Here is a 24,591-nt window from a genome sequence, read left to right as displayed (position 1 = left end):
TTATATTTACTACGTTGGGGGGGCATGCTGGAAGACTTGCCCTGAAGTGAGTAGGTGCAATGGGCAAGTTGGCCACTAGAGATGGGGCAAATCAGCACAAGGGATCTTGATAGATGCAGTTCTCATGTCTCTCTCTCTATTGCTTCCACATATGGATTAACCAAACCGTGCCTAGCTCCCTTCCCTCCATTTGGGCTCATGTCGGCTCATTACAAGAACATAACAACATGGACTTACATCATGCACTTAGAACACATATACACTCTAATAATGTATTTTTATTGATATGGTAACAATAGCATCAAGTTGTATGTCACTTGGAAGGGGTCAGGCAGATAAAAAGAAAGATAAAGAGGTATCAGGGGCCATAAAGGAATAAGGCGCGGCATGCCGGGGATAAGGACACGACTCACATTAGGAAAGGGAGATGAACTGATATTTGGGAGTTGAGGACATTTAATGGAAAATAAACATTTAGTGTCCATGGCTCAGGCCTTTCCTTAGCTTCACATCTGAAATCACATCAACATTTGTTGAAGACTCTAATCCCCTGCAAGAAAAACGTTGAGAGAATTTAGTAACATCTCCTCCCATTCTGTAGGTTCCCATATTTCTCTTCCCCTGCAATGAAATAAACTGTGTTCCCTCCCCCTGCTGTGCCGTGTATCCATGTATTATCTGGGGAGAAGCTTCCATGTTGGATAACTGTTACACACCCTGCCAGACATTCCCTCCTTCCTCTGTCTTTTCCTCTCATATCTTTGACCCGCGACCCATTGGTCCTTGTCAAAATCTCCTCTTCTTACAGCCCCTCAAACCAGCTAACGGACCCCTGTAGCTACGCATTTGATCTTAAACATGAGTTCTTACATATAGCAGTCGCATTACAGGTAATGCAACTATCAGTTTTAGACTGCTAGTACCTGGCTTTTCACTGAGCAGCTCTCTTTTGAAGGCCAGAGTGTCAGCGACCCTAACTGTCTATGGCAGCGCTTCTCAACCTGTGGGTCGGGACCCCTTTGAGGTCGCCTATGACCATCGGAAAACACATATTTCCTATGGTTTTAGGAATAATTTTATGGTTGGGGGTCGCCACAACATGAGGAACTGTATTAAAGGGTTGTGGCATTAGGAAGGTTGAAAACCACTGGTCTATGGGCTTCTGATGTACTTCTTGTATAGTCAGTTAACCTTAACTTTGCTGACTCAATGACTTTCAGAGAGAACTGTTGCGCCAAAAGCCTGGTAATAGCAGTCTAAAACTGAGTAAGAGAAAAATTTTCCGTTTTTTGGGTTAAGATCTCATTTAAGGCCTTGTCTAAAGGGCACATGGAGATGAGCACATAAGACAAATAAAAAGCCCTGTGCTGGAATCTGATCTCTCAGAATTGATCTCTCGCCATTCTCTTCCCATACCTGCTTTCTCTCTCTGTCTCTGAGAGGCTTTGAGTTACGTACTTTGAAACTTACCGGTTGGCATAGGGTCTTAATTAGCAAGAGATCGAACGGGACGACGGATTTTACGCTCTGCAAGCAAATTATTGAACGAGAGAGTTTGGTATGTGACACCTTATGTCTTCCCATTCTATAGGCTCCTATATTTATCTTTGCAATGAAATCAACTGCCCCATGAGATCTTCCCCTATTGTGCCGGGTGTCAGTGTATTATCTAGAAGTTTCTTTATAGGATAACTGTTACAGATACTCCCAAACCTTCCCTTCTGCCTTTGTTTTCTCCCCTGTCCTGCAGATGTGGCATTATGAATTATAAAGGTAAACTACATACAGTGAGGTTTGCAGAATAGAATCGAAGAATCTTCCCTATAAACTTGGGGGACTTTGGTGACTGCAATATGGAATATAAGCACTTTTTCCCTCTTACTCAAGGTCAGGGAGGGGCTAAGAGGATAAAATGAAATATATAGAGAAATGCAAAGACCGGAGTATTGGGGTATGCTAGCTAATCATATATATTTGGGGGAGCAAAGTAAGGTTTGGAGATAGGGACATTGAAACTTACGAGATCTCTTATGGCATGAAATTACAAAGCACATTCAGTCATACATGTCTGTTTGTTCAGAGATAAGGGACTATCCATCCATCTTTCCATTTTGTTTAGTTAAGACATTCCAAACTGTCCTGTCAGGCCCGGCGAGGTATAATACACACATATTTTTTTCGTTCTATTTATGCCTTTTCATTCACAAAGGGTAACTACATAGATAATAGTTGTGCTTATTTTCTGTAACTTTTCAAACTAATCCAAAATGACACTTTGCACAGATTGCCCTTAAACTGGAAGGAACCAACAGGAAAGATATAGAATGATGTGAAGAAGGTAGTGAGGCAGCCGTCTCATGGTGAGTGAGCAGAAGAGAGAAGGGTGATAGGATGAAATGGTGAGGAACGCTACATGGGTGGCTGGAAGATGAATGAAAGCAACTGGGAGAAGTAGAACCAAGAGACAAGCGCTACTCAAGAAAATATTATAGAAGAGCAAGAGAGGTTTGGAGATAAAGAAATTGCGACTTGTCAGTTCCCTTTGGTTTCACCAGAGCTTCACCTTCCCCTGCAAGGCAGATAATAAAAAAGAGAGGCGTTTACAGTTCCCGTAGCCCAACAGGGGGGTCATTTCATTCCTGTCTCACAAATAAATGTGGATCCCCACCCCCGGCTCTACCTAAGCTGATCAGGAAACCCAGCGCTACACTGATGAACCCCAAGAAGGGTGAAACCGGTCTGTAGTTGGGAATCTGATAACCAATTATACTGGCTTCTGCTTTAAACCCAGTGGCTGAGCTTTAGCCTATAGCAGTGATCCCCAACCAGTGGCTCGGGGGGCAACATGTTGCTCTCCTCCCCCTTTGATGTTGCTCCCAGTGGCCTCAAAGTAGGTGCCATTTTTAAATCTCTGGCTTGGTGGCAAGTTTTGGAAGCCCAGAGACACAGTTTTACTTCAAGCAGAGCCTCCTGCAGGCCAGCAGTCTACATGGGGCTACCAAATAGCCAATCACAGCCCTTATTGGCATCTCCAAAGAACATTTTTCATGCTTGTGTGGCTCACCAACATTTTTTACATATGAGTGTGGCTCATGAATAAAAAGTTTGGAGATCCCTGGCCCATGGATAAACCCATGTAAATTTGGAGCTCTTTGTGTTAGTTCCCAGAATCCCTGTCTTAGCAATCCAAAAACCCTCTCTGGGCTTTCAATGCTTCATAGCGGTTTTTTCTGTCCCCCCAGGATTAGATTGGTGGGGAGGGGGCAAGCATGAAGGAGCCAGTTGGTGTGGGATCGCATAAAGGGAACACTGGTTCTTTTCTTGGGATACAAAGGGCCCCCCTTACTGAGGGAAACTGATACAAAGGTAATAAAACATTTTTACTTTTTAGTCATAAGTGGTGAATCTCATTATCTTTTATAGCCCCTTTTTCCCTTTTATTTATCACGATGGACCAAATTCAAATCTCTGTTTTAGCTGACGGCTGGCCCTAGGGAGGGAATGAAGAGTATAAAGGAAATATACAGAGAGATGTACAGACTGGGGCAATAGGGTATGGGATACAGCATGGTGGGACGCAGGACACAGATGGGAGAAGGATAATGGAGTGAAACCAAGAGGAATACAATATGGATGGCTGGAAGAGAAGATATAGCAGTAGGGAGCACAATAGAGATTTGGCATTAAGGATACTGAAATTTACCATTTGCTTCCGTATCTCTTTTTTTCAAACAGTTGATGAAAAGGCATTCCCTGCGGTGAAGACGACTCTTATGCTCTGCAAGCAAATTATTGAACGAGAGAGTTTGGTATGTGACACCTTATGTCTTCCCATTCTATAGGCTCCTATATTTATCTTTGCAATGAAATCAACTGCCCCATGAGATCTTCCCCTATTGTGCCGGGTGTCAGTGTATTATCTAGAAGTTTCTTTATATAATAACTGTTACAGATACTCCCAAACCTTCCCTTCTGCCTTTGTTTTCTCCCCTGTCCTGCAGATGTGGCATTATGAAATGGATTTTAAAAGGTAAAATACATACAGAATGGATATAGTGAGGTTTGCAGAATAGAATCAAAGAATGTTCCCTATAAACTTGGGGGACTTTGGTGACTGCAATATGTAATATAAATATGTTTTCCCTCTTATTTATGAAGGTCAGGGAGGGGCTAAGAGGATACAATGAAATATATAGAGAAATGCAAAGGCCGGAGTATTGGGGAATGCTAACTAATCATAATATCAGAAGATATTTAGGAGGAGCAAAGTGAGGTTTGGAGATAGGGACATTGGAACTTACCCGTTCCCTCAGGCTGCTCCAGAGCTTCACTTATATCTGCAGGGAAATAATAAAAAGACGTTTCCAATAGCTCAATACTGTGCAAAATCAGTTCTTGGGGGGAGCTCCCCTTTAGAACACATTGCCCTTTTTAGCCAACCACCTATCCTGGAGCTTTAAACTAAGAAGAAGGAAACAGATTAAGAACAGAGAGCAAGAGAAGTAATGGGATATTGTGTGGTGTTCTGGGAAGAACAGAGAGCAGGATAAGGGTGGGGAATACAACATGGACATCTGGAAGATGAGGGAAAGCATTGGGATGGAGTAGAAAGCAACTAATGACAATAATGTAGAAGATATTCAGGGGGAGCAAGAGAGGTTTGGAGATAAAGGCATTGGCACTTACCTGTTCCCTCAGGCTGCACCGGAGCTGCACTTATATCTGCAAGGCAAATAGTAAAAAGAAGTTCCAACAGCGCAAATACAGTCCCTTATAATTATGTGGGTTAATTCCAATAAAATTGATTCATGTTTGTGGCTGTAATGTGACAAAATATGGAAAAGTTCAAGGGGGCCGAATACTTTTGCAAGCCACTGTAACTGACTGCCTTCTCTCTGTATTTGTATTTTACATGTAGGAGTTGCTATATTGTTTTCCTTAGGTGGTAATATTTGGGGGAAGGGGGCACAAAAGTAAATTTCTGCTTAGGGCACCCATTTGGCCAGCAGCGGCCCTGCTTCCTAGTGACTCCCAAGGTGCCATTCTACACAATTCTAAATTGTAAAGAAAATGATACTGTTCTGCTTATTTTGTAAGTCAATACAAATTGCCCATCGCTCTGTATAGTTACACTTTCACCCCCCCCCCCCCGTCCCTCACTTATTCTCTCCCATGTGTATCTCACTTACCCTGAATCAGGACGGCGGCTAGCAGAGCGAGCAGGATAATGGCTTTCATCTTGTTCTTCTCAGGGTCCCTGGGATAAAGGTCTGTCTCTCTCCCTCTCCCTTTATACCCGGCTCTCCCCTTCCCCACTCCCCTTTCATTCGTCCAACCACAACCCAAAGTCAACAACGACCAGATGGACGGGTCAGACAAGTAAATGTTCATATGCAACAATTTAGCTTCTGGCTGTCACCTTAAAGCCCTAGTGACATTTTTATAAGGGGAAATGTTTATTTAATGGCTCTAACATCTCTCTATTACTTGCATGGCCTCCCTATCATTGTCCCCATCCAGATGCCCATCAGTGACAGGCTGTTGGACCATATGGGAAAATGCCAGCGTAGGCTGTAAATAGTGCCAAGTGGCATATTATCGATAGATTGATAGATTATTTAAATAGAGATGAAATCCACATTTGCTGCCCACCCAGGGATATTGGGTTGTGGGGACAATACTATGTTTAAGTGGTTTTAATATCCCCTTACGGTCTCTGGTGAATAGGTGTAGGGGTCCCATATTTTTTCAAGGCAGATGTTATTGTAAACACACAAACCTATAAGGGGCCTTGTGTCCCAAGTGCAATTTGTCTACAACGATACATTCTGTATGCAACAATATCCTCCATGCACAAAATGAATTCTGTTAACTCCAACATGCATTCTGTCTCTCAAATGGATAAAATCTGCATAACAGAACCAGTGATGTGTAATGTTATTTACAGAATGAATTATATATAATACTCTTGGAGAAGATATATCATGTCAAGCTAAACAATTCTTATATAACTCTAAATTGCTAGACTTAAATGACAAAATAGATGGAATCTTCCTTTATGTAACAAGAATCTAATTTGTCATTCAAATCTAATTAGATATAAAGGGCCTAATTTGCTAATTTTTCACCAAAGATAACCAGAACACATTCGCTCATCACTAGTGGCTACTATTTATAAGCATCTACTATTTATATGCTACTATTTATATGATACCATTTATATGTGGCTAATATTTATATGCTACTATTTATATGCTACCATTTATATGCTACTATTTATATGTGGCTAATATTTATATGCTACTATTTATATGCTACCATTTATATGCTACTATTTATATGTGGCTAATATTTATATGCTACCATTTATATGCTACCATTTATATGTGGCTAATATTTATATGCTACTATTTATATGTGGCTAATATTTATATGCTACCATTTATATGCTACCATTTATATGTGGCTAATATTTATATGCTACCATTTATATGTGGCTAATATTTATATGCTACCATTTATATGTGGCTAATATTTATATGCTACCATTTATATGCTACCATTTATATGTGGCTAATATTTATATGCTACCATTTATATGTGGCTAATATTTATATGCTACCATTTATATGCTACTATTTATATGCTACCATTTATATGTGGCTAATATTTATATGCTACCATTTATATGCTACTATTTATATGTGGCTAATATTTATATGCTACCATTTATATGCTACCATTTATATGTGGCTAATATTTATATGCTACCATTTATATGTGGCTAATATTTATATGCTACCATTTATATGCTACTATTTATATGCTACCATTTATATGTGGCTAATATTTATATGCTACCATTTATATGCTACTATTTATATGTGGCTAATATTTATATGTGGCTAATATTTATATGCTACCATTTTTATGCTACCATTTATATGTGGCTAATATTTATATGCTACCATTTATATGTGGCTAATATTTATATGCTACTATTTATATGCTACCATTTATATGTATCTAATATTTATATGCTACCATTTATATGTGGCTAATATTTATATGCTACCATTTATATGTGGCTAATATTTATATGCTACTATTTATATATGGCTAATATTTATATACTACCATTTATATGTGGCTAATATTTATATGCTACCATTTATATGCTACCATTTATATGTGGCTAATATTTATATGCTACCATTTATATGTGGCTAATATTTATATGCTACTATTTATATGTTGCTAATATTTATATGCTACTATTTATATGTGGCTAATATTTATATGCTACTATTTATATGTGGCTAATATTTATATGCTACCATTTATATGTGGCTAATATTTATATGCTACCATTTATATGCTACCATTTATATGCTACCATTTATATGTGGCTAATATTTATATGCTACCATTTATATGTGGCTAATATTTATATGCTACCATTTATATGCTACCATTTATATGTGGCTAATATTTATATGCTACCATTTATGTGCTACCATTTATATGTGGCTAATATTTATATGCTACCATTTATATGCTACCATTTATATGCTACCATTTATATGTGGCTAATATTTATATGCTACCATTTATATGTGGCTAATATTTATATGCTACCATTTATATGTGGCTAATATTTATATGCTACCATTTATATGTGGCTAATATTTATTTGCTACCATTTATATGCTACCATTTATATGTGGCTAATATTTAAATACACTATTTAAAGCTACTATTTATGTCCAGCACTAAACGCGAGCGTTATTTTGCGCATGTACCGGCAAATACCGCATTGAAATAGTCTTCGCGAGTTAATTAACGCATGTGATATCGCGCATAAAATAGCGCAAGTATGCTTTTAGTGAATCGTGTGAAAAGTCGCGAAAATTAAGACGCAATAAAATTTTTGATGCACGCTAAAAATAGCGCACGTTATTTCACACTTTAGTGAATCGGCCCCAAAGTGTATTTGGCATTTTGGTATTTGGTATTTTGTCCATTTTTTTTTCCATACTTCACTCTGTAAGTAACGTTACACATCACTGGTTCTGTTCCATGGATTTTATCCATTTGAGAGACAGAATGCATGTTTACATTGATAGAATGGCATTTGTGATTTTATGAGATCTTTTTTGTGCACAAACTTAATTTTGTTCTCATACTTGACTAGAAATATTTATTTTGTATATTTTGACCACTGTATATGGCCATAAATACTTATGTACCCTGAGAGAAACTCAGTTTGTTTAATTTTCATTGTGCTCATTCACTATGCGCATCCCATTCCTTAGCACAGAGCAATGACATTTCCACTTCTGGTTGTTAAGATGTGTTTTAGCAGAAATCCAAATAAAAGAACGATCCTTAAAGATCCCTAAAACCGTAGGCCCAGGGCATTCCAGATCCTAAATCCCATAGATGTATATGTTTCAGCTAAAAGCACATTAACGTTTATGGACTGAATGGTTAGAAACATCCTGTACAGCGACCCCTTGTTGTGTAATGGGGGGTGCAATCCCATTTGCCTTCGTTATGCTCAAAAATAGACTGACAGTTATAATTGCTCATTATCACCATTGTATTATCCTTGAGAAAGGTCCCCCGGGGACCAACAGTCCCCCCTCAATGCAGCGAGAAGATAAAGTTTTAATTTGATTTGAACTGGGAATAGGGCCTATAAATCTGAATATATCCCTGTTGCAATTCTTCTCTCCACCCTTCCCCTTATCTTCCCTGCTGTGCCCTCCTTTGCGGCCATGTTATTAGCCCATCATTGTACATGGGCATCAGCTCAGCAAACCCAAACTGGTGATCCGATCCATAAGGAGGGAAAGGGAGGGTGCAGTGGTATTACCCAAGGATCACTGGCAATGTGAATGCTGAATTTGGGCAGCTTGTGCCCCAGTAGACCAGGGATCCCCAACCAGTGGCTCGGGGGCAACATGTCGCTCACCAACCCCCTTTGATGTTGCTACCAGCGTCCTCAAAGTCATTGGCCATTTTTAAATCTCTGGCTTGGAGGCAAGTTTTGGAAGCCCAGAGACACAGTTTTACTCCAAGCAGGGCCTCCTGAAGGCCACATGGGGCTACTAAATAGCCAATCACAGCCCTTATTTTGCATCTTTAAAGGGATACTGTCATGATTTTTATGGTATATTTTTAAATTACACTGTTTACACGGCAAATAATTTATATTACCATTTAAAATGTTATTCTTGAACCAACAAATGTATTTTTAGCTACAGCGCTACACATTAGAACTGCTTTCAGCTAACCTATTGTTTCTTCTACTCCCATGTAACTGGAGGAGTCCCAAGCCGGACTTGGATTTCTTACTATTGAGTGCTATTCTGATACCTACTGGGAGCTGCTATCTTGCTCCCTTCCCATTGTTCTGCTGATCGGCTGCTGGGGGTGAGGGGGGGGGATATCACTCCAACTTGCAGCGCAGCAGTAAAGTGTGCCTGAGTCTGAGCTTTCAGCCAGCGCTACACATTAGAACTGCTTTCAGCTAACCTATTGTTTCTCCTACTCCCATGTAACTGGAGGAGTCCCAAGCCGGACTTAGATTTCTTACTATTGAGTGCTATTCTGATACCTACTGGGAGCTGCTATCTTGTTCCCTTCCCATTGTTCTGCTGGTCGGCTGCTGAGGGGGAGGGGGGATATCGCTCCAACTTGCAGCGCAGCAGTAAAGTGTGCCTGAGTCTGAGCTTTCAGAAGGAGCCGGCGCTACACATTAGAACTGCTTTCAGCTAACCTATTATTTCTCCTACTCCCATGTAACTGGAGGAGTCCCAAGCCGGACTTGGATTTCTTACTATTGAGTGCTATTCTGATACCTACTGGGAGCTGCTATCTTGCTCCTTTCCCATTGTTCTGCTGATCGACTGCTGGAGGGGAGGGGGGGATATCACTCCAACTTGCAGCGCAGCAGTAAAGTGTGCCTGAGTCTGAGCTTTCAGCCAGCGCTACACATTAGAACTGCTTTCAGCTAACCTATTGTTTCTCCTACTCCCATGTAACTGGAGGGGTCCCAAGCCGGACTTGGAGTTCTTACTATTGAGTACTATTCTGATACCTATAAAATAATTAATTCTGTCATTTAAAATCGTATTTTGCAAAGTAATTCATTTTTTTTAAAGGTTTAATAATGGTGTGTGGGCAGCCATTTTTGTGCATTATGCATGATTCTATTCTACCCAGCACAGCAGCATGCATAATCTTCCTGAATATTGTTATCTCCATCATAGGACCCAGCTCCTCCTACTATTTCCCCTACTGGTTGTTATTCTCACATCTACCACTAGGCGGATGCACATCAGCAGTGCACATAAGCTAATGTTGATCCCTGGGATGCTGGAACCTTCTCCAGCCTTTAGGTAGCCTCATTTTGAGGCTTAAGTGGATAAGCGGAGGTGTCTGTCAATGTTGGTGGAGAATTCTATAACTATACAGGGCACCGCGCCGATCAGGGTAACAAACCGATGACTGGCCGCTTTATTGCCAATATCACCTGGTGAGTACAATGTGGATGGCACAAGTGGGGAGACGTACACCAACAGACTGAAGTGGGTTAGTTGGGGGGGGGGTAGAAGGTTTTTGAGGTGCAGTAGAGGAGTTGAGCATATTGAACTTACCACTTGCCATAGGGGCTAGTCTCTACCTTACAAGGGGGCGGAGACAAGCTACGGTGTGCAAGGACCTTACCTCCTGCAAGCAAGAATACTGAGAGGGTTTAGTATCTATATTCCCATTCTACATATCCCTATATTTATCTTTCTCTGCTTGGCAAGAAACTGCCCCATGATATCCTACCCTATTGCACTGTGTGTCAGAGTATTATCTAGAAGTTTCTTTATAGGATAACTGCAGATATTCATTTGCTATTTGCTTTCAGGGGTTTGACATCTATTTGTAATTGCTACTGGAAACAGTGTCTGTCTGCCTGTGTACATTCTCGGTGCTGCTGGTTCTGACTCCTGAAACATTGTTGCATGCCAGCGGATTAAAACTGACTGATAGACCTGAAAGAGACCCAACTCCTGTTTTAAAGAAGAAGGAAAGGTAAAAACTCAGTAAGCTTTATCAGAAAGGCCTATGTAAATACAGCCATAAGCACTCACAGAGTCCTCTATCAAAAGAAACACAGGATTTCTTGTTTCCTTTTTTGTGAACATGTTTTTTGGTATCAGACTTCCTCTCCTTTAGGGCTCTTTCAGGTTTGGGGCTTAGTTCTCTCCTCTCTTCCTCTCCCCCTCCCTTCTCCTGCTCCCCCCTCCCATAAGAATGTATAAGAACTCACTCCCCTCACCCTTAGGAACGTGTGATCTAAACTATAACGGGTATAACTGCAGCAGGAAGCTACCAAGACCAAGCTAAAATGGCAGCTGGTATCAGAGGGAGCTTCTAGGGCTCTTTACTCAGGTATGGTATTTTGGGCACTTTGTGCACCCTACCTGCCATTTTCCAAGGGGTACAGCGCATAGTGGATAGGGTTACCACCTTTTCCGCCCAGTCTTACTGGCCTGCAGTCCAGGGAGGCCAGGGATGACATCACACAGGAAGGGGAGGGGAAATGGGCAGATCGGGGCGGGTATTAGCATGATAGACTGTAATGTTACAGGCAAGGACTTCAGGTGACTGATCCTTCTGTTGCTGTAGGCTCCCCACCGTGGCAATGCCAAAATCAACCAAAATGAGAATTTTATTATGAATTAGCACTTCTACCCCTGCCATAAACTTCCTGCCTGTAATATCTCCCACCATGCACTGCAGTCATCCAATGATAAAGGGGACATTTTTTAACCCAGGGTGAAACCATTAAAGGAAATATATTTTTATGAGCAAATATACAATAATGATCCCCATAGTCGCTGGATAATGCCCAGGCTCACGAATGATCCATGCATGCCATTCAATTCAACATTTTGCAAAAAAAGTGACGTATTTATAGGGTTTCTTTTCCCAAAAATTGTGTTTTTCATAATGAAATGACTTTGGCTTTTTAAAAACAGGCAAAACCAGTTTATTGCACTTGAGGTCATAGGGAATAATCTCCTGTTTGTGTAAGTAAGACCGGCCCTGGGGAGACGGATAAGGAAAAAAGAGAAATTAGACATATTTTCATATTCTGGAACTAACAGGATTCAGTTGAGCGAAATTCGCCAAAAGGTCAACATCTGACTTCAAACAACCAATTGAAAAGTTTTCCATTTAAGCCAAAGGCAAGAAGTCAAAATCCACTCTGGTTGGAAGAAGATCAGCCTGATGTCCACCTTGTGCGCCACCGGCCTAAGGGCTGCGTTAGAAACACTTAAAAACTAAGGTGTGTGAACTTTTGCCTGACTAACCTGGGAAGGCAATTACTGGGATAATAAATGAATTCAATAGGGGGCCAGACAGGGGCCAATAAAGGCTTCAGATTGTCCGAGTCGGGAGCTTATCGGCCTGTGTATGGGGCCCTCAGATGGGCCCACCCGGCCGATATCTGGCTGAAAATTGGCCAAATGTTGACAAATAGGTCTTTGTTTCAAAGGGCACAAAATATTCCAATAGTTTGATACTGACTTATACCCTTGTGCACCCCATTGTTGTGTTATATGTAAGGATTCACCGTACCTACCTTTTTGCTATTTGGCTGAATCCCCAAATCCTCCTTAACGGATTCAGCCAAATACCAATCTTTTGCAGTGGCAGAAATAGGCACTGCATAGGTGGAAATATCCCATATGTAGGATATTTGTCACGGCACATGACTATTTTCTGCTGCCTCCCTTAATAATTCATGCACCCAGCCTCCAACCTCCATGACTTCAAAATGGTGATGGAGCCTTGATATCGGAGCAGGTGTAAGACCGTGTGCCCACCCAAGGATATTGGGTTCTCGGAGATCCCTGGCATTGTCTTTGAGGAGGTTTTAGATGTCTGCTAAATAGGTGAAGGGATTCCATATTTTTTTTTATTAAGGCAAGTGTTACCCTGGCAGCAACTGCTTGAACATGCTCAGTAGTGACCACTGGCCTCCTAGTGTCCGATAACACACAGTAGACCCATACACCAACCCTGTGGCCTCAAATGAAGACATTAAAAACAAATGATGAAGTTTGTTATCAGTCTAGTAACTCTTAGCATCCAATCAGCAGAAAGTACCAGCAGCCCTTTAGCAGGAATGATCCAGGCCTTCAAAGTTGCCTATAGGAGATCCCCATCTTGGTGCTTTGCACTAAGAGCTATTTCCAATAACCCTGTCCCCACAATAACCCCACAGGCTTCATCTTCATCTTGGCAATGTTTTTCATTACTTGTGTGCCCATAATGGCTGGATATTGTTGGTAGAGGCTGGTCAACTACAAAATGAAGGTTAGCCCAAGAGCTGGCATATGGATGTTCCTAAAGGCTGCCCAATATTTTGTTCCTTCCTTTCTTTGAAGTGACCCTGAGACCAGTAGAAAAGGTCTCGGTAGAAAAATCACAGCAAGGAATTTCAAGAAGAATTTTTACGTCAGTAGAGGGATCCAAGTGACAGCACCAGAGGTGTAAGCAGATATTTATCTAGACCCCGGGGCTGGTCCTGTCATTGTCCTCATTGAGCTGTCCATCAGAGCCAAGTTACTAGACCCTATGGACAATACAAGTGTAAATGGAGGCAGTTGGCTTATCATTGAGAGGGCAATTTACTTTTGATAGAGGGAAAATAGGTCACTTTTCTACTTCCTCCCCTAATAATACATGCACCTAGCAGCCAACTTCCATGACTGCAAATTGATGATGTAGCCTTGATATCAATGTGCCCACCGATGTATATTCTTGGGAGATCCCAAATATTCCAGGAGGTTTCAGTATTCCTTTTTTATTCCTAAATTGTATTGTTTATTAAAGATAATCATACACACACACACACCTACCCTGCAGAAATGTCAAACTTTGTGGTTGGTACCCGGTAATTATCTTGCCAGTGACGTGGGTTCTACCTCATTGGCAGGTAAAGGGTTAATGTAATGTGGTCAATCCCAGTGCTTCTGAAACACGTCATTAGGAAGCAACCCCCTGTGAACTAGATGTGGTTTTTATGTAGTGTTGCCACCTAGTGGGCCCTAATACTACACTCAAAGGTAAAGCTGATAAAGAGAAAAGGTTAACATGGAGCTAGATATGGGGCAGATCAGGGCACAAGAGGACAGACGAGGGCCAGAATGGGGAGGGTATTATGTGTTTACCAGGAGGAACATTGCTGCAAAGTTTGTAATATTGGCCCTGGCTTAACAGGCTGGCAGCCCTGCTTATTTGAGAAGCTGATTGGTGCTGCAAGCCCAGTATGGTGACTAGGTGATCATTTTGCTTTGAAACCAGCTTTTGTGGTCCAAAACTTGGTTGGGCCCCTCTAAACATGTTGTATCAGCCATGCTGCTATACTGCCCAGCTCCATGACCTTCCCTGAATATGTAGAGAAGCAAATAAGCATTTACCTCACTTGGACTTAAGGCTCAGTCAACCCTTTTTGGGACTTTCTAGCCCAGAGTTTAGCTGGACAGCTCCAATCATGGACCCCAGTTAGAGAGAAAATTACTAGAAAGTGGATGGGGCTTTTGGGGCAGAACAAATTTGGGTATGACTGTGGTGGATGGGGGTGATGGCTTAAATTGCTTATTTTTAACGGTCAAATGATTGGCTAATTAGTGGGTAAAGGAATGTAATGTAAATTAGTTTAAGAACCATGATCAAGCATCGGGTGGGAGCAGTTAGCATTGCTGCCTTGCAGCTCTGGGGTCCTAGGTTCATTTCCAGCCAAGGGGCTATTGGCAAGGAATCTGTATGTTCTCCCCATACATTCATGGGTTCCTCTGTTTTCCACCCACACTCTCAAAACATGGAGGCAGGTTAATGGGCTCTTATAAGGGAGGGAATGATTGACCCAGGCCTCATTTGGTACCAACCTTAGGGAAGGTTCAGTGGAGCTCACCTTAGTTGGTGAGAGAGGAGTAGATAAGCTGGCTGAGCAGCTTGGGTTCCACTGAAGAGTAAGAAGGGGTCAGTACTTAGCACAGGTCAGGGCCACAGTTACAAGGTCCCCTTGTTCCCTACGCACCATGCAACTTTCTTCTTTAGAACTCCAGCATTACCTGCACCCACGGTAATCAAGCACTTGACTTTATGCTACAAGATTTGCGCAGGCTAATAAATTGTGCACAAATGGGCACGGTAAGGGTTCTGCAAGGTATGGGGCAGCACATTGATAGGATATACTGCTACCTCTTAAATTTCATGGTGCAAAATTGAGAACCTACAGGGCAAGAGACACGACTCCCTTGTTACATCCTATGCCAAGTAGGTGCAATAGGCAAGTTGGCCACTAGAGATGGGGCAAATTAGCACAAGGGTATGGGATCTTGATAGGTGCAGTTCTCATTTCTCTCTCTATTGCTTCCACATATGGATTAACCAAACCGTGCCTAGCTGCCTTCCCTCCATGTCAGCTCATTACAAGAACATAACAACATGGACTTACATCATGCGCTTAGAACACATATACACTCTAATGATGTCTCTTTATTGATATAGTAACAATGGCATCAAGTTGTATGTTTTTTTCATTGTGTTTATCAAGACAAAAAACCCAAATCCCTTGGAAGGGGTCAGGCAGATAAAAAGAAAGGTAAAGAGGTATCAGGATAAGGACACGACTCACATTAGGACAGGGAGATGAACTGATATTTGGTTGAGGACATTTAATGGAAAATAAACATTTAAAGTCCATGGCTCAGGCTTTTCCTTAGCTTCACATCTGAAATCACATCAACATTTGTTGAAGATTCTAATCCCCTGCAAGAAAAACGTTGAGAGAAGTTAGTAACATCTCCTCCCTAGTAACATCTCCTCTGTAGGTTCCCATATTTCTCTTTCCCTGCAATGAAATAAACTGTGTTCCCTCCCCCTGCTGTGCCGTGTATCCATGTATTATCTGGAGAGAAGCCTCCATGTTGGATAACTGTTCCACACCCTGCCAGACCTTCCCTCCTTCCTCTGTCTTTTCCTCTCACATCTGCGACCCGCGACCCATTGGTACTTGTCAAAATCTCCTCTTCTTACAGCCCCTCAAACCAGCTAACGGACCCCTGTAGCTACGCATTTGATCTTAAACATGAGTTCTTACATATAGCAGTCACATTAAAGGTAATGCAACTATCAGTTTTAGGCTACTAGTACCTGGCTTTCCACTAAGCAACTCTCTTTTGAAGGCCAGAGTGTCAGCGACCCTAACTGTCTATGGCAGCGGTTCTCAACCTGTGGGTCGGGACCCCTTTGAGGTCGCCTAAGACCATCGGAAAACACATATTTCCTATGGTCTTAGGAATAATTTTATGGTTGGGGGTCACCACAACATGAGGAACTGTATTAAAGGGTCGCGGCATTAGGAAGGTTGAGAACCACTGGTCTATGGGCTTCTGATGTTTTTCTTGTATAGTCAGTTAACCTTAACTTTGCTGACTCAATGACTTTCAGAGAGAACTGTTGAGCCAAAAGCCTGGTAATAGCAGTCTAAAACCGAATAAGAGAAAAATTTTCAGTTTTTTGGGTTAAGATCTCCTTTAAGGCCTTGTCTGAAGGGCACCTAGAGATGAGCACATAAGACAAATAAAAAGCCCTGTGCTGGAATCTGATCTCTCAGAATTGACCTCTCGCCATTCTCTTCCCATACCTGCTTTCTCTCTCTGTCTCTGAGAGGCTTTGAGTTACGTACATTGAAACTTACCATTTGGCATAGGAACCTATACATACTTTCGACGTTGAGGGATCTACGACCTGCAAGCAAAAGATTGAACAAGAGAGTTTGGTATGTGACACGTAATATCTTCCCATTCTATAGGCTCCTATATTTATCTTTGCAATGAAATCAACTGCCCCATGAGATCTTCCCCTATTGTGCCAGGTCTCAGTGTATTATCTAGAAGTTTCTTTATATAATAACTGTTCCAGATATTCCCAAACCTTCCCTTCTGCCTTTGGTTTCTCCCCTGTCCTGCAGATGTGGCATTATGAATTATAAAGGTAAACTACATACAGAATGGATATAGTGAGGTTTGCAGAATAGAATCAAAGAATGTTCCCTATAAACTTGGGGGACTTTGGTGACTGCAATATGTAATATAAATACGTTTTCCTTCTCATTCATCAAGGTCAGGGAGGGGCTAAGAGGATAAAATGAAATATATAGAGAAATGCAAAGGCCGGAGTATTGGGGAATGCTAACTAATCATAATATTAGAAGATATTTAGGAGGAGCAAAGTGAGGTTTGGAGATAGGGACATTGGAACTTACCAATTCCCTCAGGCTTCACCAGAGCTTCACTTATATCTGCAGGGAAAATAAAAAGACGTTTCCAATAGCTCAATACTGTGCAAAATTAGTTCTTGGGGGGAGCTCCCCTTTAGAACACATTGCCCTTTTTAGCCAACCACCTAACCTGGAGCTTTAAACTAAGAAGAAGCAAATGGATTAAGAACAGAGAGCAAGAGAAGTAGTGGGATATTGTGTGGTGTTCTGGGAAGAACAGAGAGCAGGATGAGGGTGAGGAATACAACATGGACATCTGGAAGATGAGGGAAAGCATTGGGATGGAGTAGAAAGCAACTAATGACAATAATGTAGAAGATATTCAGGGGGAGCTGGAGAGGTTTGGAGATAAAGGCATTGGCACTTACCTGTTCCCTCAGGCTGCACCGGAGCTGCACTTATATCTGCAAGGCAAATAGTAAAAAGAAGTTCCAACAGCGCAAATACAGTCCCTTATAATTATGTGGGTTTATTAAGGAACAATGATCACATTCTAACACAGGGGCCACTGTTACAACTGCAGAAATAGTGATTGCTGCTTGGTAAGAACATAAGGAACATTTGCTGTTTTGCAGTTTCTTCTCTGCAGCGGGACGGTCTGTTCCAGGGTGGAAAAATTATTTCTATTTATGCCTTTTCATTGACAAAGGGTAACTACATAGATAATAGTTGTACTTATTTTCTTTTCAAACTAATCCAAAATGACACTTTGCACAGATTGCTCTTAAACTGGAAGGAACCAACAGGAAAGATATAGAATGATGTGAAGAAGGTAGTGAGGCAGCCGTCTCATGGTGAGTGAGCAGAAGAGAGAAGGGTGATAGGATGAAATGGTGAGGAACGCTACATGGGTGGCTGGAAGATGAATTAAAGCAATCGGGTGAAGTAGACCCAAGAGATTGGTGCTACTCAAGAAAATATTACAGAAGATATTCAGGGGGAGCAAGAGAGGTTTGGAGATAAAGAAATTGCGACTTACCAGTTTCATCAGGTTTCACCAGAGCTTCACCTTCCACTGCAAGGCAAATAATAATAAAGAGAGGAGTTTACGGTTCCTATAGCGCAACAGGGGGGTCATTCCATTCCTGTCTCACAAATAAATGTGGATCCCCACCCCCGGCTCTACCTAAGCTGATCAGAAAACCCAGCACTACGCTGATGAACCCCAAGAAGGGTGAAACCGGTCTGTAGTTGGGAATCTGATAACCAATTATACTGGCTTCTGCTTTAAACCCAGTGCCTATAGCAGTGATCCCCAACCAGTGGCAACATCTTGCTCACCACCCCCTTTGATGTTGCTCCCAGTGGCCTCAAAGTAGGTGCCATTTTTAAATCTCTGGCTTGGAGGCAGATTTTGGAAGTAAAGAGACACAGTTTAACTCCAAGCAGAGCCTCCTGCAGGCCAGCAGTCTACATGGGGCCACCAAATAGCCAATCACAGCCCTTATTGGCATCTCCAAAGAATATTTTTTCATGCTTGTGTGGCTCAAGAATAAAAAAGTTTGGGGATCTGTGGCCTATGGATAAACCCATGTAAATGGGATTTTCTTGGAGCTTTTTGGGATTAGTTCCAGGAATTCCTGTCTCAGCAATCAAAAAACCTTCTCTGGGCTTTCAATGCTTCAAAGAGTTTTTTTTCTGTCCCCCAGGATTAGATTGGTGGGGAGGGGGCAAGCATGAAGGAGCCAGTTGGTGTGGGATCGCATAAAGTCAAAAGTGGTGAATCTCATTATCTTTTATAGCCCCTTTTTCCCTTTTATTTATCAAGATGGACCAAAGTCAAATCTCTGTTTTAGCTGACAGCTGGCCCTAGGGAGGGAACGAAGAGTATAAAGGAAATATACAGAGACATGTAAAGACTGGAGCAATAGGGTATGGGATACAGCATGGTGGGACGCAGGGCACAGATGGGAGTAGGATAATGGAGTGAAACCGACAGGAATACAATATGGATGGCTGGAAGAGAAGACATAGCAGTAGGGAGCACAATAGAGATTTGGCATTAAGGATACTGAAATTTACCATTTGCCTCAGGTTTGTCTGTATCTCTTTTTCCAAAGCAGGACCAGATAACGCAACCTCTACGGTGAAGAAGACTCTTATGCTCTGCAAGCAAAATATTAGACGAGAGAGTTTGGTATGTGACACCTTATGTCTTCCCATTCTATAGGCTCCTATATTTATCTTTGCAATGAAATCAACTGCCCCATGAGATCTTCCCCTATTGTGCCAGGTGTCAGTGTATTATCTAGAAGTTTCTTTATATAATAACTGTTACAGATATTCCCAAACCTTCCCTTCTGCCTTTGTTTTCTCCCCTGTCCTGCAGATGTGGCATTATGAATTGGATTTTAAAAGGTAAAATACATACAGAATGGATATAGTGAGGTTTGCAGAATAGAATCAAAGAATGTTCCCTATAAACTTGGGGGACTTTGGTGACTGCAATATGTAATATAAATACGTTTTCCCTCTTATTTATGAAGGTCAGGGAGGGGCTAAGAGGATAAAATGAAATATATAGAGAAATGCAAAGGCCGGAGTATTGGGGAATGCTAACTAATCATAATATTAGAAGATATTTAGGAGGAGCAAAGTGAGGTTTGGAGATAGGGACATTGGAACTTACCCGTTCCCTCAGGCTGCTCCAGAGCTTCACTTATATCTGCAGGGAAAATAAAAAGAAGTTTCCAATAGCTCAATACTATGCAAAATCAGTTCTTGGGGGGAGTTTCCCTTTTAGAACACATTGCCCTTTTTAGCCAACCACCTATCCTGGAGCTTTAAACTAAGAAGAAGCAAATGGATTAAAAGAAAGATGTACAAGATGAAGTAATGGGATATTGTGTGGTGTTCTGGGAAGAACAGAGAGCAGGATAAGGGTGAGGAATACAACATGGACATCTGGAAGATGAGGGAAAGCATTGGGATGGAGTAGAAAGCAACTAATGACAATAATGTAGAAGATATTCAGGGGGAGCTGGAGAGGTTTGGAGATAAAGGCATTGGCACTTACCTGTTCCCTCAGGCTGCACCGGAGCTGCACTTATATCTGCAAGGCAAATAGTAAAAAGAAGTTCCAACAGCGCAAATACAGTCCCTTATAATTATGTGGGTTTATTAAGGAACAATGATCACATTCTAACACAGGGGCCACTGTTACAACTGCAGAAATAGTGATTGCTGCTTGGTAAGAACATAAGGAACATTTGCTGTTTTGCAGCTGTTTTTGTGCAATAGAGATTTTGGCATCAAGGATACTGAAAATGACCATTTGCCTCAGGTACTTCCGTGTGTCTTTTTCCCAGACAAGTAAAGAAAAAGTACGTTGTGCTAAGCAGATATAGTTTCTGGCAAGAAACTAAACAATGGAACATATGGTTAATTGCAAATAGTAATCAGCAAACACAAGATCTTGAGCATATTCTTCCCACTGGGAGTGGGGACCCGATGTTGAGTGGGTCAGTTGGAACAAAACCCAACATGACTGAACGATGCGCTAGAAATTTGATAGACTTTTTATGTTTAAATCAAAAGACTAAGGACACTTTGTGAAAGAATAACTTTCTGGGATAAAATTAGTGAGTGCCTACTGGGTTTGGGCTCTCTTTTGGGCATAAACATTTTAGAAATCAAGTTGTAAAGGGCAAACCATTTCCCCGAAGAAAAGTGGATTTTGTGCACCAGATCATTTTTGATTTATTAACACTATGTTAACCAGCTGAAGGAATCAAGAGCTTGATTGGTTGCCATAGACCACTCCCTAGGTGCAAATTTGCCCAGTGTTGATAAATGACCCCCAGTAAGTGCTGGGCTTCAGAGTTGTGTATTTTCTATCTCTGCTTCCTAGCGACTCCCAAGGTGCCATTCTACACAATTCTAAATTGTAAAGATGTAAAATGATACTGTTCTACAATACAAATTGCCTATCGCTCTGTATAGTTACACTTTCACCCCCCCCCCCGTCCCTCACTTATTCTCCCCCATGTGTATCTCACTTACCCTGAATCAGGACGGCGGCTAGCAGAGCGAGCAGGATAATGGCTTTCATCTTGTTCTTCTCAGGGTCCCTGGGATAAAGGTCTGTCTCTCTCCCTCTCCCTTTATACCCGGCTCTCCCCTTCCCCACTCCCCTTTCACCCGTCCAACCACAGCCCAAAGTCAACAATGACCAGATGGACGGGTCAGTCAAATAAATGTTCATATGCAACAATTTAGCTTCTGGCTGTCACCTTAAAGCCCTAGTGAAATTTGTATAAGGGGAAATATTTATCTAGGCCCCAGGGCTGGCTCTATCCTCTCTCTATTACTTGCATGGCCTCCCTATCATTGTCCCCATCCAGATGCCCATCAGTGACAGGCTGTTGGACCATATGGGCAAATGCCAGCGTAGGCTGTAAATAGTGCCAAGTGGCATATTATTGATAGATTATTTAGATAGAGGCGACATACTGTAGATAAAAACCACATTTGCTGCCCACCCAGGGATATTGGGTTGTGGGGACAATACTGTGTTTAAGTGGTTTTAATATCCCCTTACGGTCTCTGGTGAATAGGTGTAGGGGTCCCATATTTTTTCAAGGCAGATGTTATTGTAAACACACAAACCTATAAGGGGCCTTGTGTCCCAAGTACAATTTGTCTACAACAATACATTCTGTATGCAACAATATCCTCCATGCACAAAATGAATTCTGTTAAGTTAAACATGCATTCTGTCTCTCAAATGGATAAAATCCGTGGAACAGAAACAGTGATGTGTAACGTTACTTACAGAATGAATTATATATAATACTCAACAATTAATACTTATCAATTCTTATATAACTCTAAATTGCTAGACTTAAATGACAAAATAGATGGAATCTTCCTTTATGTTACAAGCATCTACTTTGTCATTCAAATCTAGTTAGATATAAAGTGTATTTGGCATTACATATTTTGTCCAAATTTTTTTTTCCATACTTCTGAAGTAGCATTACACACTGGTTCTGTTAAATGGATTTTATCCATTTGAGATTTGATAGAATGGCGTTTGTGATTTTATGAGATCTTTTTTGTGCACAAATGTAATTTTGTTCTCATACTTGACTAGAAATATTTATTTTGTATATTTTGACCACTGTTTATGGCCATAAATACTTATGTACCCTGAGAAAAACTCATTTTGTGTAATGGAGATATTTTTGCATTCAGGATATATTTTTGTAGACAAGACTTGGGGCCAGTAGCGCCCCCTAGAAACCCCCACCCTGCAAGCAGCAGCAGACATGGCAAAACTACATCTCTGGCACCTGTTAATTTTCTTGCCAGTGATGTAGGTTCTATCTCATTGGCAGGAAAAGGATTAATAGGATGTGGATAATCCCAATGCTTCTTTGCATCATAGCCCCACCTAATGATGTCACGGCCCCATGCCATCACAGTCCCGCCCCTTCCCCACCCTCGTGATGTTACCATCCTCCCCCCGCCTGGCGAAAAGAGCCGGCAGAGGTGGCAACCCTACTCTGATAACACACTGAAGGGTGAAAGTTCACGGCGAACTTTGTGAAGATACTGAAACCAAGTGAAGATATAATAAGAAGTTTGCTCACAGTCTATTAAGTCATAGCAACCAATCAGCAGAAGGATTCAGCAGCCCTATAAGGGTAATGATCCAGGCCTACAAAGTGGTCCGGAAAAGATCTCCATCTTGGATCTTGTTAGGCCAAGTTTTGTGTGTCAGTGGCACTGCACATGCTCTAAAGATGACTCCAAGATGGTAATGGGACCAATCTCTGGATCAACTTTGTTGATCTTGATTTCCAACCCCTTCTTGTACCTATCTAATGTATCTGCCAGTACGACTGATTCAGGGAGAGAATTCCCACAGCTTCCCAGCTCTCATTGTAATAAACCCTTTTGATAGTAATGTTGGAACCTCCTTTCTTCTAATCTCAGTAGATGCCCCTGTGCCTGCTGGATGGATCTACTGCCTATTAGACTCTGTAATGGACAGGCAGCACCTCATTTTTGGTAATAATTCATGCATGTATTTACACATCTTGGCTATTGTTTCCTTATTTTGTGTGGCAGTAACCACTGGATATTGTCTGTAGAGGTTGGTCAACTACAAAATGCAGGATAACCCAATGGATGTTCCTAGCTGCTGCTCTGGTTCTGGAGCATTTCACTTTAGTGAACCTGCAACCCAAAGGACCCAGCAAGGAATTTTTCACAATAATATTCACACGTCAGTTAAGGGACCCCAGTGACGGAGCCAGTGGTGCCACTAGAAGATAGTTACATAGTTACATAGGGTTGAATAAAGACCAGAGTCCATCAAGTTCAACCCATCCAAGTAAACCCAGCACCCACAACCTATACTTACCAATCTATACACTCACATACATAAACTATATATACAACCACTAATACTAACTGTAGGTATTAGTATCACAATAGCCTTGGATACTCTGCTTGTTCAAGAACTCATCCAGGCCCCTCTTATAGGCATTAACAGAATCTGCCATTACAGCATCACTAGGAAGGGCATTCCCCAACCCCCTCACTGCCCTCACCGTGAGGAACCCCCTACCCAACATCCCCCGGCAGGGCATTCCCCAACCTCACTGCCCTCACCGTGAGGAACCCCCTACCCAACATCCCCCCAGCAGGGCATTCCCCAACCTCACTGCCCTCACCATGAGGAACCCCCTACCCAACATCCCCTGGCAGGGCATTCCCCAACCTCACTGCCCTCACCGTGAGGAACCCCCTACCCAACATCCCCCCGGCAGGGCATTCCCCAACCCCCTCACTGCCCTCCCCGTGAGGAACCCCCTACCCAACATCCCCCGGCAGGGCATTCCCCAACCCCCTCACTGCCCTCACCGTGAGGAACCCCCTACCCAACACCCCCCGGCAGGGCATTCCCCAACCTCACTGCCCTCACCGTGAGGAACCCCCTACCCAACACCCCCCGGCAGGGCATTCCCCAACCTCACTGCCCTCACCGTGAGGAACCCCCTACCCAACACCCCCCGGCAGGGCATTCCCCAACCTCACTACCCTCACCGTGAGGAACCCCCTACCCAACATCTGACCAATGTACTTCTTGTGCGTTGATCACTTTTATGGGAAAAAAAGAGTATGCCCCCATACTCAAGGTGAGGCCTTACCAGGGACCTATAAAGGGGCAAAATTATGTTCTCATCCCTTGAGTCAATGCCCTTTTTTATACAAGACAGCAC

The 24,591-nt window shown here is 42.0% G+C and overlaps 1 protein-coding gene across 50 annotated transcripts in view; it reads right to left on the bottom strand.

Annotated features, from left to right (window-relative positions):
- Nucleotides 1-258: 258 nt before the first annotated feature.
- Nucleotides 259-24,591, bottom strand: part of LOC100488700 (putative protein FAM47C) — a 92,213-nt gene continuing 67,880 nt past the window's right edge. For 34 of the 50 annotated variants that reach the window (XM_031893210.1, XM_031893196.1, XM_031893205.1 and 31 more), the window contains 10 exons: nucleotides 20,376-20,411; nucleotides 19,989-20,024; nucleotides 19,382-19,465; nucleotides 18,339-18,374; nucleotides 17,728-17,763; nucleotides 4,687-4,722; nucleotides 4,302-4,337; nucleotides 3,704-3,778; nucleotides 1,471-1,527; nucleotides 264-550 (listed from right to left, as the gene is read on the bottom strand). In XM_031893210.1, coding sequence (XP_031749070.1) covers nucleotides 1,487-1,527; nucleotides 3,704-3,778; nucleotides 4,302-4,337; nucleotides 4,687-4,722; nucleotides 17,728-17,763; nucleotides 18,339-18,374; nucleotides 19,382-19,465; nucleotides 19,989-20,024; nucleotides 20,376-20,411 — 416 coding nt within the window. In that variant the 3' untranslated portion in view covers nucleotides 264-550; nucleotides 1,471-1,486. Of the gene's footprint in view, nucleotides 551-1,470; nucleotides 1,528-2,471; nucleotides 2,570-3,703; nucleotides 3,779-4,301; nucleotides 4,338-4,686; nucleotides 4,723-15,553; nucleotides 15,847-16,777; nucleotides 16,828-17,344; nucleotides 17,381-17,727; nucleotides 17,764-18,338; nucleotides 18,375-19,381; nucleotides 19,466-19,988; nucleotides 20,025-20,375; nucleotides 20,412-24,591 lie in introns of those variants that run through there. The other 16 variants (XM_031893214.1, XM_031893217.1, XM_031893197.1 and 13 more) reach the window with 13 other exon arrangements.

The sequence above is a fragment of the Xenopus tropicalis genome, chromosome 9, assembly GCF_000004195.4.
Source record: "Xenopus tropicalis strain Nigerian chromosome 9, UCB_Xtro_10.0, whole genome shotgun sequence".
Lineage (NCBI taxonomy): Eukaryota > Metazoa > Chordata > Amphibia > Anura > Pipidae > Xenopus > Xenopus tropicalis.
This window is presented reverse-complemented; position numbering and strand designations above follow the sequence as displayed.